Source organism: Cucurbitaria berberidis (genome assembly GCF_010015615.1).
Source record: "Cucurbitaria berberidis CBS 394.84 unplaced genomic scaffold K460scaffold_3, whole genome shotgun sequence".
Lineage (NCBI taxonomy): Eukaryota > Fungi > Ascomycota > Dothideomycetes > Pleosporales > Cucurbitariaceae > Cucurbitaria > Cucurbitaria berberidis.
In genome coordinates, this window is record NW_024468937.1 from 2,027,744 (window position 1) to 2,042,904 (window position 15,161).

The 15,161-nt window shown below is 53.5% G+C and overlaps 5 protein-coding genes across 5 annotated transcripts; 2 read left to right on the forward strand and 3 right to left on the reverse strand.

Moving 5' to 3' along the window:
* Window positions 1–481: 481 nt before the first annotated feature.
* Window positions 482–2,555, reverse strand: K460DRAFT_355080 (uncharacterized protein; the record flags this gene model as incomplete). Its single annotated transcript, XM_040931852.1, has 4 exons — window positions 482–650; window positions 698–759; window positions 818–1,590; window positions 1,649–2,555. The coding sequence occupies 4 exons, from the start codon at window positions 2,553–2,555 to the stop codon at window positions 482–484; spliced, it is 1,911 nt and encodes a 636-aa protein (XP_040787803.1).
* Window positions 2,556–3,592: 1,037 nt separating this feature from the next.
* On the reverse strand, window positions 3,593–4,713 carry K460DRAFT_376700 (30S ribosomal protein-like protein S7; the record flags this gene model as incomplete). Its single annotated transcript, XM_040934909.1, has 3 exons — window positions 3,593–4,030; window positions 4,085–4,405; window positions 4,456–4,713. 3 exons carry the CDS (start codon window positions 4,711–4,713, stop codon window positions 3,593–3,595), a joined length of 1,017 nt encoding a protein of 338 aa, XP_040787804.1.
* Window positions 4,714–6,154: 1,441 nt separating this feature from the next.
* K460DRAFT_285558 (Piwi-domain-containing protein) lies at window positions 6,155–9,191 on the forward strand (the record flags this gene model as incomplete). The annotated part of the gene is made up of 2 exons (XM_040928827.1): window positions 6,155–6,351; window positions 6,404–9,191. 2 exons carry the CDS (start codon window positions 6,155–6,157, stop codon window positions 9,189–9,191), a joined length of 2,985 nt encoding a protein of 994 aa, XP_040787805.1.
* Window positions 9,192–10,123: 932 nt separating this feature from the next.
* Window positions 10,124–12,366, forward strand: K460DRAFT_366121 (uncharacterized protein). Its single transcript, XM_040933301.1, has 3 exons — window positions 10,124–10,918; window positions 10,966–11,401; window positions 11,451–12,366. Exons 1-3 carry the CDS (start codon window positions 10,402–10,404, stop codon window positions 12,214–12,216), a joined length of 1,719 nt encoding a protein of 572 aa, XP_040787806.1. The 5' UTR covers window positions 10,124–10,401; the 3' UTR covers window positions 12,217–12,366.
* Window positions 12,367–13,108: 742 nt separating this feature from the next.
* K460DRAFT_366123 (uncharacterized protein) lies at window positions 13,109–14,913 on the reverse strand. The gene has a single exon (XM_040933302.1). The coding sequence runs from the start codon at window positions 14,417–14,419 to the stop codon at window positions 13,130–13,132; it is 1,290 nt and encodes a 429-aa protein (XP_040787807.1). The 5' UTR covers window positions 14,420–14,913; the 3' UTR covers window positions 13,109–13,129.
* Between the last annotated feature and the right edge of the window lie 248 nt (window positions 14,914–15,161).

Sequence of the window (15,161 nt, forward strand, 5' to 3'; positions counted from 1 at the left end):
TCTGGCTTGTTCTGAGGCACGCTAGAGAACTTCTCGAAGGCAGTAGGAAATGTAGGCTGCAAAGCTCCTGCAGCTTAATTAAACTCTACCTCGATGGAGTGGAGCAACAACGTCCGAGTTGGTGGGGGTGTGATATTATCATTGCTTCTTCAACGAGACCCCAAGCCGTGTCAAATAGACGCGGACCTGTTGCTTTTTACGGTCCTGGTCATAATCTCGTCCTGAAGCGTTTTTTGCCTGAGAGCGATCTAAATAAAAATAGACACCCGGCGACCGAGAAACTCTAGTAAAGAGTGGAGACACATGATCTCGATCAAAGTAACAAACCCAAACTCCAAGCTAACCCAAGCCAAGCACATCCTCCTCTATTGCCAAACTGTGTCCGTTTCGCAACGCTACAACTTGATCCTCTAGTGAGCCGCCTCCACCCCTCTGCATGCCAAACCACCGAAACACTTTGACAAATCCCCAGACAAACATTTCAGTCAATCTTAGCATTGGCCAACCTGTCACTGGGATTGGTAAGTACGTTGGACATTCGGACATTTTGCCGCTTGTATTTGCTATGTTTTCGGAGGCGTTTCCGTGCAACCATCACAGGCACCGACGACTTGGTAACAAGGTAGTTACTGAACGAGCCGAGCAAGACACTGCCACAATTAGCATTGAGGACCCAAATTTAGTTACGTGACCTTACCCCTTCAGAGCGTTCCGGCCTCTCGATCCGAGAATCACAAGCGTTGGTTCTAGAAAGTCGATCTGGCGAATATCTGTCAGCACAGCCCGCATGTCAAATAGGCATTTCGGAGCAGCTTACCACTTCCGTGATCATGTGCTTGGGACTCTTGCAGTGGAACACTTCGACGACGGCACGGACTTGCAGACGCGTCTTCCTCAGCAGCTTGACGCATCGATCAGACACTTCCACACATGCTTGATACCTCTGCTTTTCCGTTTTACCCATGGCGCTCACGTTCGCTTCTGTTGCCATGATGGAGTTTGACAAGGCCGAGGACCCAGACTTGGTCGCTCCTATGCCGTCATGATTCGATAACGTCCTCTTGAGGTGGTCAGACTCTTGTTTCCCCGTAGTGCCCTGACTTATAGGCGCTCCCGAGGCATCAGTACCCGCAACACCAATCTCCTCATCGACAGCATATACAGCCAGAAGCGTATCGCCATCACGCAAAACGGTGCCAATCGTCCATTCCAAAGCATATGCGGCTTCGTCACTCAGATCTGTCGACACCAAATACACACGCTGTCGCCGTAGCCCCTTCTGAGCATCATCCGCGAACTGACTGTAGTCTCCTCTGATAATCTGTCGAACACAACGATGGGCCTCAGGGCTTGACTGAATAGGAGAAATGTTTAGTGAGAGCTGTTGGGCTGATCTGATTTCGGCCATATTGTCCTCGTGATCCGAATGAATTGGAGTTGAAAGGCCAGAACCTCCCTGGTCGAAGCTGGTGTGGGGATGTACGACTCCCGAAGAGTTCCTCCTTGACATTCTTTCGCCATTGGGCCCGGTGATATTTATTGCGGGCTCAAGCAACGAACGTACTTTGTACGAAGCCGAAACATCTCTATCTGTTGAAGCATTAGCAACGGGCCGAATAACCAACACCTAACCATGGGGCACACTCACTCTCTGCCTCTGCTGCGGCCATTAAGCTTTTGGCAGTGATTATCTCCCTGCCCATGGTGTCGACACCACCAGACTCCTTCCGTGTTCGTTGTCTGCCGCGTTGCTTTTTCTGGGCTGGGGCCCATCCATCATCCCAATCTGAACTATCAGAGTCGTTGTCACTGCTCTCTACCACAGCACTGTCGTCGCCATCGCCATCATCGTCGGTGGTTAGGCGCACACCTCCGCCAGGTGCGGTAGTCGTTCCTTTGGAAGGGTCTGAGCCTTTGCGGTTTGGGAGTGCTGATAACCCTCCCTCGGAACGGGCAAGTGCGGAGTCGGAAAGCTTGCGATAAGCGGTATCCATGTCAATTCGCTTGCCCGAGTCGGTCAGGAATGTGTTGTTCGACGTGGGCGTGGTCGCGGACGGGGTTGGGCTCAGCATGCGCGTTGCTGGAGACGTGGATCGATCAGGCGCAGGAGAACCTGACTTGGATCGGACGAGAGTGCCCCTCATAGGACTATTTCGGTCTTTCCCATTCGACGAACCCAGAAAGCCTGATGGCTTACCATAGACAGAAGACATGGCACGAGGCTTTGCAGCGAGATCCAACTTCCCGCCTTGAGACACGCGCTTGGGCATGGCATGCGCATCTATCGAGGGCAGCATCTCGAACTTGTACGCCGACTCGGGGTTCACTCTGCGAGGCGACGAGGGCATGGCGAATGGGATGCCTGTGCTACCTCGACTTGAGCTGCGGCGTTGGCCTAGATCGTCGACATCGAGCATGCTGCGCATGGGCGAAGCAGGACTCTGTGCGCGCTCAGCGGGACTCTCAGGACGGCGGCCTCCAGGCTTCTGTTTGCCCTCCAAAATGGCCACAACCTCCCTCATCTCCTCGTCAATGGCCGCCTCCAGCGACGCCATGGTAGCGGACTAGGCGGATGTGGGGTATAGAAGCTCGGTGTTGACAGGGTGCAAGTCGCGTGCGTGGTACGGAGTAGGACGTGTATAGGTTTGGCAAACAGATGGAGAATGAAGTGCGGTCGTGGTGGTCGCGGGGTAGCTCAGGTGTGGTGATTGGGGGTTGCAATTGGTGTATAGCTATGGCATCATAGGCCTGGCTAGGTAGCTGTCGCGCGAAGGGAGGGTCTAGCAATGCAAACGACGGCGCACTGGATGCTGATCTGGACGGATGTGGGGTGGGCGCGTGATATAGGAGAAATTGGGTGGAGAAAGCCAGCAGCGGTGGGGTAGCAATTGAAAGGCTGTCGTGGTAGCGTAGCTGAAAGCAATGATGGCGGGCCGATCCGTCTGGTACGTCTTTGGCTAGCCGCTGTCGGAGAACAAGTTGTTCCCTAGCAGGTTGATGGAGGCAGACGACATAGGGAAGAGAAACGGCGAGAGGGCGGGAAACGATGGAGAAAGTCGGGAACAGTCAGCGCGCGACACGATGCGTGTCGTGGGTACCCTCAGGCTAGTAGGCGATGGGAGGAGGTGGGCACCAAAACCCCCCTCCACCACGGCTGTCCTGGATAGACTCTTGGCTGTTCCTTGGCGCCGTCCCCCATTTACCACAGCATCTTGTGGCCTGATCAGGGGGGAGTCGAGCCATGTCAAGTACGCTCTGAATACACCGGAATTTGTCTATTGGCTTTCATGTGACGGTTACATTACCGTTGCCGTACATGGATGGGGCTAGTCATGGCTGTGGCGGTGGCTATATCCCGGGCATCAACTCCTCCAGGCCAACCAACGAGGTAACGCAAAGAAGACAAGGCGGGCTGTAGGCCTCATTTAGAGCTCGCCGAGCCAACGCAGATCGGCGCCTCAGCATCTGTAAGCAGTATAGGAAGCATTGCTATATTGTCTACTCGGTGATCCATTCCAATAGTAGGCAGCCGCATCCAAGTAATGTACAGGCACGCCCTGATTAACGACCTCCAACGCCTGTCCTGTGCCTTCTACTTCTTCCGGGGCAGCACAATGTTAGCCCGAGCAGCGACGCCCAGCTTGTGAATCGCATTCCGCCTCTCCCAGATGCTGCTCGTTCCCTGCACCACGGCAATGAGTTCTTGTGCAATCCGCTGCGCAAAGCTGCCCTTGCCACTTCCCATGTTCCTTCGCTTCGAGGCAGCGCCCATGATCCACTGGACTGCTGCCCGCCTTCGTTGCCTCTGCCCGAGGGGAACCGGGATCTGCAGAGCGACACCACCACCGGCAGCACCCCTTTGGCTTCGGATTCGCATCACGGGGGCGACCGAGTCAATAGCGAGCGTGAGGTAAAGAATGGGGTTCAGGGGAAGATGCGATGGCGGAGGGGCGCCAGGAAGGAGCGGCTTTTGCGGGTTGATGGTGGGGATAGGTGATGTTCGGAGGTGTTGGAGAATTAGTGCCATGTTCTAGAAGCGCATTTAGTTCAATGGGCCTGCACTGGAGGCATTTGCAAAACGTACCCGCTGAGCAACGCTCTTTTCGCCGTGTCGCATGAGCAGATTGGTGACCTGCTCCACTACCGGATCGTATCGATGCTTGACGTGGCCGTCCTTTGGGAGAGGAAGTGTCGGCATTTGGAATTTCAGGCCTGGTGTCTCCGGCACGGTCGCAACAGACTTCAAGTCCACGAGCCCCATGTCTAGTCCGCCACTTCCACTCGTTTGTGTCGTCGTCGTCGAGTAGGACCGTGACCCCTTTGGTGCTGAGTTTGACTGCGCCTTGATCTTGTCCTGCATCACTTTAGGCAACTTCTCTTGCGCGGCCTTGTCTCCCTTGACAACCTAGCAGAACATCAGTATGTGCCATTGTCGAGGGAACAGGGCCATTTTACCTCCTCGACCGGTGTACCTTGACTCATATCAGGGCCTTGCTCGCCCATAGCCTCTGCCACGGCGGCCTTCTCTTCGGAAACATGCTCCATTGGTTTCGCATCAACTCGCTTCGATCGGTCGGCTGCATTCGCATCGGAGTAGAGGCGACATTGCGACGGCGTGCATCGCGCAGCAGATCGGGCGGGCCACTGGAGTCGAGGCTGCGGCCTGAAAGCAATTGATCGCGTGAAAGTCGTGATGTTTAATCGTGGCGGCATTGTGTAGCGTTGTGAGGTTGAGAAATGTCCATTATGCGAAATGACGATGGGATTTGATCTCGCCCGCCAAATCGCGCTACGCAGTCACGTGATGTGCGTTATGCGAGCCCATCGTACTCAAAGACAACCTTTGCTTACTCGCTTGAAATGTATTGTCTCACGGCTAGTCAATATGTTTGAAGGGAATTTTGAATTATAGACGGGCATGCTGTCACGATATCATCAAGACTTTCATTCGATGGTCACATTAGCCCATGCACTTCTCGCACGCTCGCATGACAATGCATGGACTAAAACCTAATGTTCCCTCGATAACAAACCAAGGCCAACTTGACAGTGGGTGTAACAGGGCAGATTGTCCCAACTGGCCATGGCGGTATGTTGAGGCAGAGCCAACAGCGAGCAATCGCTCTCGTCGCGTTCCCCGCCCCGGAGCTGCAGAAGGGAGGACAGACGGCGGGCGTCAATTGGTGGTATAGGATGATCATCGACATAATGGGATTGCTTGTGTCGTATGTATGCCGGAACAGCGGGTTACACATGGGGGAGGAAACTGGTTAGATGGAGCAAAAGTGTTGCGAGCAAACGATGTGTCGTCGCGAGCTGAGAGCCCTGTGCTGCCGTTTTCTCCCTGAATACTGAGCTTCTTGAAACGACAGAGGCAATGTCGAGGTGATACAAACCAATATATATATATATATTATATCGGTACTCTCTTATCCTATAACGACAGCGACGTCGTCCATGCCCCACTCTCACCGCTACGCCCATTCCTTGTGACAACCCGACACCCACGCGTCTCACTAGCGCGCCTCAGCCTGGCGACTGCCCCCAAGCTAAACATTAAAGACTTCCCCGCCAGCTCTGCTCCACCTCTTTTCACCTCGCCACCCATTTTCAATCAACTATAGCAACTAGCAAGAAGTTGTACACTTCTCGTTCGTGATTTGTCTAGTCTTGTTTCGGGCTTGGGAGTGCATGCACCCAGTTATCTTCAGTTAGTTGCCTTTGACAAAAGTGTAAGCAATCTTACCTGTCTTTACTACCATTTCACTACATCTCAACCACCCATGTCTCTCATTGTCTGTGTCGCTCTACAGCATCTTAAGTTTCACGTTTCACGTTTGATGTTTGCCTGCTGTACTCTGAGCTATCTTGGTATCCAGTACCCGTACCCGTTCTTTGTTAGCAACACTCGCTTCTACAATGTGCCGAGAGCTCTGGGCAAACTGTTAACTCCACTTCTCCCTGTTGTCCCCTCACTTGTACCATCTACATTGTCCCGACAAGATCATCTCTTCAGCTTTGGCTTGCTTGGGACCTGTTTGAACATACTATCATTTCGTGCTATTGCACAAAAGCTGAGCTGTGCGTTAGCCTAACAGCACCAATACACCGATAGAGGCATATCCTCACTCCGACTCCACCAAGTGACGCATAGATGGCGGACCGCGGACGAGGTCGCGGAGAGTTCCGTGGTCGCGGTGGCGGTGACCGCGGCAACTTTGGCGGTGGACGAGGAAGAGGTGGAGGCTATGAAGGCGGGGGAGACAGAGGACGAGGTGGCTTCCGTGGTGGCGGTGGAGGCGGTGGTTTTCGCGGTGGACGAGGTGGTTTCGAAGCACCCAAGGTCTTTGGGTAAGCCATAGTAGAATCTCTCTTGGCCGCTCAACTGACACTACTTCCGCAGGAACGGTTCCTTCTCCCAACCGGATGCCGAAGTCACAAAGCTCGAGAATGCTATGGTGAAGGGCGACTTGTCCACAGCGCTTGCCAATAGCTCTCTCGACATCAAACTCCCAGCCCGTCCCGGATATGGCACCACTGGCAGAGCCATTGTACTATACACAAACTACTTTGAGCTGAAGGGCATCAAGCCCGAAACCACTCTCTATCGATATTCCGTCGCCTTCCTACCGGATACCGAACTACCGAAACCGAAGAAACGCCGCTTAGTCGAGCTTTTACTGCAGACTGCGCCCTTCAAAGGACTACCGATCGCTAGCGACTGGTCACAGATACTGGTCACTACCCACGAAGTCCCGCTTGAGGCTAAGCGCACAGAGTACCTGCTTGAATGGTTCCCAGTGGATGGCACCCCACTTCCTGCTCAGAGCCCGGACGAGTCGGACAGAGTGAAGGCTGCTCGGAAGAAGAATACCTATCGAGCTCTGGTCGAAGCGATAGGAACCGTTTCTGTAAGAGACCTGCTGAACGACCTGGCGCAGCCGACCTCGAACTATCCGCTCAAATCGGAGACTATCCAGGCTCTAAACGTGATCATGGGTCATGGCCCGGGCAGCGATAGCAACATCGCAATAGCCGGTGGCAACAAATTCTACCCCTTTGGTCACCACCCTCAGCTGCAGGTTGCCGACCTAGGTTCTGGCCTCCAGGCTCTTCGAGGGTACTTTTCTAGTGTACGTACGAGCGTCAACAGGATACTCGTCAACGTCAACGTAGCAACTGGCGCCTTCTACAAGTCGGGACCACTCCTAGAGGTGATGAAGGAAGTGACGGGAGGTCCGCCCCCAGCAAATGAGCCACAGCAGAGGCGGCTAGCGGCGTTCTTCCGCAAGCTCAGGGTCGAAACAAACTACATCCCTGAAACTGATAAGGACGGAAAGACCAAAATGGGCAAAAACGGCCCTGTTACGAAGCGTAAAGTCCATGTCATTGCTGACTTTTCTCCATATGGCAAGCACAGCCAGAATGTCACGTTCCAGGAGACTGATTCCAAGGGCAAGGTGTCGAACGTCTCTGTCGAACAGTATTTCCGCCGCAAGTACAATATCAAGCTTGTGGCACCGCAGGCTCCTCTGGTCAATTATGGCGCTCCAAAGGATCCAAAATGGATTCCGGCTGAACTGTGCAAGATCTTGCCGGGTCAGTTGGCGAGACGTTTGCTGCAGGGCCCCCAGACCAGTGAGATGATCCGGTTCGCCGCTCGCCGACCCCATCAGAATGCGGAATCAATCATGGGCGATGGCTTGAAAGTCACAAAGATCCAACCAGCGGCCAACGGCTTGAACACTAGCCTGACTCCGTTTGGGATCAAAGTCAACCCTAGTCTGCTCACTGTCCCTGGTCGCATTTTGGCTGCGCCTGTGCTGCAGTACAGAGCCCAAACAACATGCACTCCAAACAATGGAGCATGGAACCTTGATCCGAGGCAATTGGGCCAGAGACCCTTCCGTGTGGCTAGAAAGTTGGGATCCTGGAATACACTTGTGATCAACTCTGGCAACCGTGACACTATTCCTGGAGGCATACAGGGAGTCAAGCTCCACTTGAATCTCTTCCGCCAAACTATGGTTACGTACGGACTAGAACCTGACGCGATCCAAGAACCTGCTGTTATCAACATCGCTTTCGGAGATCTTCAGAACAAGAACGTCCCGAAAATTCAGAGTGAGATCTCTACAGCCCTACGTACCAAGTTCAAGGCGAAGCCAAATTTCTTGTTTGTTATTTTGCCGAGCGATAATGCGGTTCTATACGATTGTATCAAGTTCGTTTGCGACTGCCAGCTTGGCGTACCGAACATCTGTAATATTGGCAGCAAGTTCTCGAAGGAGAAGGGGCAAATGCAGTACTTCGCCAACGTGGTGATGAAGTTCAACCAGAAGCTTGGGGGTGTCAACCACACCGTGGAGCTGAAGAAGATGGCGCCGTTGGACGACAAGACGATACTGTTTGGTATTGATGTTACGCATCCTTCACCTGGGAGTGCGGAGACGGCGCCTAGCATCGCTGGTGTCGTTGCATCGGTCGATGCGTTGTTTTCTCAGTATCCTGCCAGTATGCGCACTCAGAGGGGCCGCCAAGAGATGGTAGCGGAACTCGATGAGATGATTGTTGAGCGACTGAAGCTATGGCAGAAGCGCAATCGCGGAGGCCTGCCTAACAAGGTCATTGTCTACCGTGACGGTGTGTCAGAAGGGCAGTATCAAATCGTCCTCAGGGAGGAGTATCCTGCGTTCAAGAAGGCGTTCGACAAGCTTTATGGGGTAGAAAGCAAACACCCCAAGATCTCGATTGTCATGGTCGGCAAGCGCCACCACACGCGATTCTACCCGACAAAGGAAGAGGATACGGATGGGCGGACTGGCAACCCAAAGCCTGGCACTGTTGTTGACCGCGGGGTCACTGGCGAGAAGCTGTTTGACTTTTTTTTGCTCGCTCATCAAGGTCTCCAAGGGACGTCGAAGCCAGCGCACTACGTCGTGTTGAGGGACGACAACAAGTTTGGGGCCGATCAGCTTCAAAGTCTAACGCACAATTTGTGTTACACATTTGCCCGCGCAACCCGCTCCGTCAGCATCTGCCCCCCGGCCTACTACGCAGATCTGCTGTGCGAGCGTGGCCGTTCCTACCTCCAGGGAGTGCTCAAAGGCGATGGCTCTGTCGCTTTCTCAGACACTGAGTGGCATAGAGACGTCAACCCAGCTCTCATGGAGAGCATGTACTACCTCTAGGAATGGGGTGGTTATCACGGCAGACACCTCTGACCCACCTTGGCCTAAATCTACCGTGTGGTCTTTCGCCTCCTCTTGAGCACAACAATCTGAAGACACAAATCAACTACCTCATCCTCGCGAACCTTCCAAATTATCCAAGATATCTCACTGAGCCATTCAACGACTTGCGAGTCGTATATATTACTACCAAGCCTCTGTTACGAGAGTGCTTGGATAGAGAGTTGGTTGGCCTTCTCCTTCTGGCTTCCCTGAAGCGAAGGTCGGAATCAGCTCGTACGCAAATCTATGCAAAGCATGACTGTACTGTCTTTTCCGAGACCTCGGACCTTGAAGACACCCAAGGTGCCACGAAAATTCTTACGACTCACGAATGCATTCAACACCAAGCTGTCGTTACCGTGCCTGCCCCCCCTGCCCCTGGCCCATCCCCACTTCATTGCAACATCATCACCCCCTGTTCATTTTGGTTTAGATATTGATCGTCACGGCGAGTATTTGACTGTCATCACGTTCGCTAGAGCTAGTCAGACAGTGTTGTCAGTTTATATAGCAAATCAACTATAGTCTCTCCTTTGGAAGTCTTGCAGAGTCATGTGACGTCATGTTCAACCAATTGGAGCGCAGCAACGCCGAACGGCCTCCGGTCGGTCTCGTCTTGTTTGGATCACTACCACCACTACCACCACCACGAGACATGAAGCGAAGTGAGAAAGAAGAGGACGTTTGCCTCGTAGGTCAAGTATTAGAACAGCCAACATCAAGTCGGAGAGGCAAGGGTGCCTGGAAACGCGTGCTGCAGTCGGTGGACGCGGTCGCTCTCCCCCGCACTAGCCTAAGGAGACGACAGCCAATCACAGCCCATCACCCCCAACCTCCCAGCCATCTGCGTTTCACCCCACTGCAGCCCTGGGAAACACGCTGGCCGGCTGTCGCTCGCCATGGGTTAGCCTATCGCCGAGAGAGGTCGAACGGACCTCTATTCACCACGAGCGCCCCGTCTTCGACACAAGTCTTGCCCGCAGCATCAGGCACCCACTGCTGAGAGACGATTCCGAAGACTCACGCGTCACAAGCTCCCTCCCATGTGCACGCAGAGCCTCCCTGTCCCTGTGGCACGACCGCAACTCCGACCTCGAGCCAGCCTCCCCCACTGCATTTGCCCCTCGACTCTACTATCAACCACAGTGTTGAAGCCATGATGGACACAATGGACCGTGGAAGCATATACGACCACGACATACCCTCCCTCAGCGCATCCCTGGAAGCCTTCGATCCGGAGCGGAGTGTGCACTCAGCCTACAGCGGACGCTCCAACATGCATTCGTCGCGATGGAGCGTACCTCAAGAAGAAGCAGAGTCCGAGGCAGACTCAGACGGACCCTGGGCCCCGCCTGCCTGGCAGAAATCACATTCCAGCAACCACTATTACCGAAAGTCGTTGCTGAGTGAAAGCGCAGCGAGGTCGAGCCAGTCAAGATCCCCCTACGAGTATCGCGCCGATCGAGAGGTTACGCCGTCGCGCATACCACTGCCAGAGTCGCCTTTGAAACATACACCGCGGACGAGCCCAGAGCCCTTATCGGCCGAGGAACAGAGGTACATGCCGGATAACATTGCCTCGAGGATGCAGAGTCCGTCAGAGGAGCCACAGGCGGATGCGGGCGCGCAGCAAGGAGACGACATGGCGCTTTCCCACCATGAAGAGGCAGGCCAGCTCGACGGATGTAGGTAGACTTTGCCCTGTGCACGCTGAACGCCCTAACATGTGTAGTCGTTCGCTTTGCCATTCGAGGCGAAACGCTATTCCGAACTGCGCCAATTGAAGAGATTCTATCCATGTTTGCTAGCGGAATCCATATCTTCACGAGGTCAAGATCAAGCCTTGTATGGACTATTGCCACAATCGTCTTTTCCTGGCTTCTGTTACAGCCCTGGACGGCTGGTCTAATACCGGACGTTGCCAATGTCGCAAATATGGCAAAGCAGTTTGAACCGCTCATGTACGCCTCAGAGAACGTGATCCCGCGGTCGCGTGAGCTTGCAGAGGCCAGCATTGCGGTACAAGACCTTGGGGAGAGCGTGCGCGCTACCAATATGTCGGCGTCGACTGTTATCATAGACCAGTTGGACGATTTAGGCGACAGTTTGAAAGTGCTGTCTGAGAAGATCACGAGCTTCTTTACGAACGTTGATGGAGACATGGACTCGTAGGTGTCGTCATATCTGTTTTTACCACTGTTACTAATCTTTTCGTAGCATCCTCATCACTATGGAGTGGGCAAAGCGCGAGATTCAATCAATCCAGGGTCCCAAGATTGGCATGATTGATACCGTCATCGGCAACATCCACGGCGGTCTTGGCAAGATCGGTCTGCTTGAGCACAATGGTTCACCCACAGCTATTGGCCGCGTAGTCAATGATGTCCTCGGCCATACCACGCAGCAGCGGTCAAGAGCCACTCTACAGCGCACATTCGATTACCTCCTCTCCACGCTCGAAGAGAACATTGCGAACGAGCTTGCCCGCGCAGATGTCCTCTTCCAGCTCTTTGAGAGCGTAGACCGCCAATTCCACAACCTGCACCGCTCAGTCGCAAAAGAGGAAGACAGTCTCGCAACGAAAAAGGACGAATTCCTCGCCTCAATGTGGCGCATGTCCATCAACAACAAGATGAAAATCAAGAAATACGAAAAGAACCTCAAGCTCCTCAAAGACGTGCGCGCTTCCACTCTGACGAACAAATCAGAACTCAAGTCGCACATCCAGATCATCCACTCGGTAAAGGACCAGCTGGATAAGGCGCGTAAGAACTTGATCAGCCCGCTGATCAGAAGGGCGCAGAGTAACAGCTTTGGCCTGGAGCAGCAGCTGAATGATTTGACAGGGACATATGGGTTCTTGAAGACGTTGAGAGATGGGCAGAAGAAAAAGGTGCTGCAGCAGCTCTGGGGAGAGCCGAGGAAAAGGGTTGCCATCACGACTGGCGGGAGGGAAGAGGAAATCGAAGAGGGCGAGTATTGAGGCTTCCAAGTTTCTACCTATGCCGGCCCTGACAGGGTCATTGTTTTTTTCTTCGCGAATACTGCATTGTGGCATTGCGACTTGGATAGACAAACGCGGAGCTTGTTGCTCGCTTGCTTGCGGATTGGAGTAATATGGATTTGGTGTGGCTACGGAAGGCGTTGGAGAAATTTATGTGGGCGTTTTTGATTACCTATTTTGAGAGTTGCGCATACACACCTAGGTACGCAGGGGGAGGTGGTGGGAGTTCACAAAGTGTACCTGTAGCCATAGTCTACCATTGATACAAAGCTTGTTTCTAAATCTGAGAATCTTGTCGCTCATTTCGTCTTACCCACTTGTCGTCTTCCTCCTTACTCTCCGCTTTGCTGCTTTGCTGCTTTGCTTAACATAACCAACCAAAGAAGTTCTCAAGCTCGTTCGGCAATCCAGTCCACGATTAAAACACCAACACGTAAAGCTTGTGATAGAGATGATGTTTTGCGTAAGCAAAAACATATTGATTGTTTCTATATATTCATCTACCTATATATATAGCTAGCTCAAGTGTGGGTAAAATATGATGCTGGTACAAAAACGAGCGCACATGAGCAAACGGGAAAGGCTAAAAAGGGCCCCTCAGTGCACTGCCAGGAAGGAAGAATGAATGAAGAGGATTAGTTTGAGTGGAGAGAGTGTCTTGGGTGAGTTTTGAGTTCAGAAAGAAGATGCAACAGAACGTAGAACAAAGGAAAAGAGGACGTCGACTACGAGGGCCAAACAAAACATAACCCATATAGACACATTAACATCGTAAAAAAAAAATAGTGAGAATCTCGTTATATCCCAGTCCAGCAGCTCAACAATCGAGAAACGACGAAAAGGACAAAAGAACAAAGGGGGAAAAAAAAAAGGGGGGGTTCACAGCGCGTTCTCAGCGTGATGATGCTGCTGATGTGTCGGACTCTGCTTGCTGTGCCATCCAACTCCGAAACGCCCTAGCCCTGCTCCCCGTCCCGCCATCGACTTTGGCATCGAGATGGCTCGCAGCGGAAAAAGCTTCAATAACGTTCATAGCACCCACGTCCTCGTCTTCATCAAAGTAGATGAGATCCAAGAACTGGCGCAGGGTAATAGATCCGAGTCGAATGTGGGCTTGGGCAACGTAATCGATATTGGCCAGCATATCCGACGTTTTGCGCGAGACGAGGTCCCAGCCTGAAGGCGTGGCCGAGGCTTGGCGAGCGAGCAGGCGCTCGCTGGACGCTAGGATGATGAAGGCTCTTGCTACGGCTGCTTTGGTCGTCGTGTACGCTGATGAGACTTCGAGGACCTCGAGGAAATCGTCCAGGGAGGCTGTGCCGATAAACGTGTGCCGGTGCTTGTACTCGAGGTCTCGCTCTTTTTGCTTCAGTGCCGCGGATGCTAGTTCTCGCTCTTTCTGCCTCAATGCAGCCGAGACGGCCCGGTCTGTTGCGGGGGTCCGGGGAGGCGATTGCGGCGCTGTGCATGTATTGTCAAAGTGGGAGCGTTTGAGGCCTTCGGGTTGTGCGCCCAAGGCGCGGAGCGGAAGTCCTAGTGATACTCTGCGGCGATGCCTATCGATGGGTGTGGTGGAGGAGCGTGGCGTCTTGGGAGCCTCTGCAAATTGCAGTGCCTTTGGACTATCGGCTTGCATGTGCAGTTGCAGGAGTCCTTCATTCGTCTTGGGCCTTGCGCGCATTGGCAGCGAAACCTTGTCCGCACTCCCAAATGCTGACACAGTCGAGGGTGCGCGCTGATGGCGGACGCGCCGCCTCTGAGATAGCGCGGGGTCTCTTCGCTCGGTTTTGATTACTTGGTCGTTGTCGGCGCCATCAAAGGAGAAGTAATCATGGAAGCTGCTCTCGTCGTCTTTGGATCGGTCCAACGAATACACCTCTGGTTCCTCGAACAGCGTCGTGTCCGACGACGGGGACAGCGAATCCATTGGATCCTCGGCTTTTGTGCGCAGGTGGTTGAATTTGAGGCCATTTCCATCTGCTGGTACTACCCACTGCTGGATGCCATGTGGTGTTGGTACATCCTGTCTGACCTTGCCATCCAGAGATGCGTGATCCGAGTCACCCGGCGACGAGAATTTTCCAGAGGGCGAGCCTGGCGGCGCTTGTCGAGTGTTGTGCCCCGCATCCTTGAGCGCGGCGAAGATGGCGCTATCACCTCGGTCGAGGTAGAGTAGTCCCATTCTCCACATGTCCGTTTGGTCGCCGATTGTGCGTGATGGCTGCCGCGAAGCCTGTGTGCCCTATATCCTTCAACAAGCAGACGCGGTAGTGTTGTTTTCGGACGGTAAATTGCGTAGGAATTGCGACGCGGCGGCCAATGCCCGAGCTTATACCTAGTACCTGCGGCTACGGGAAAGGCAGTCTGGCCCGTGCAAAGTGCCCGTCACCTCACCGCCATTCTCCCTTTCGGCCAAAAGGTCAGTCGATCGACGCCCGTCTGTGCCTCTTTCGCTTCTTTTTCGGATCTGATGCTGTTCCGCTTCCTGCAGCTAGTAGGCGCTGTTCCTCTGAGGCGTACATGTGGTTGGTCGCGTCTTGGGGGCTGGACAATCCTAGCGCGTTGGGAGATCTTGTTGTTGACCATGGTATACCAACAAAACCTCGTTAGAGCCGTGTTTCGGCTTGAATGGATGACGAGCGCGCGCAACCTGTTGCTGCAAGTTCAACGTCGTCGTGTAGCCGTGACGGTATCACGGTGACTTGGCAACAGACGAGCGCATCCCTTGTCTACTAGCCTCCATGCTCCCGTGCCATGTGACCCAACCAACAAAACTACTCCACTTTAACATGTCGTAGTACGGCGGGGACAACGTCATAACCTGTCACCCCACACACGAGTCACGCCATTGACTACTCGACTGTACAGTTTCAGTATCCGGGTAGCGAAGTAATATATATATATTTATATATACATCTCTACAC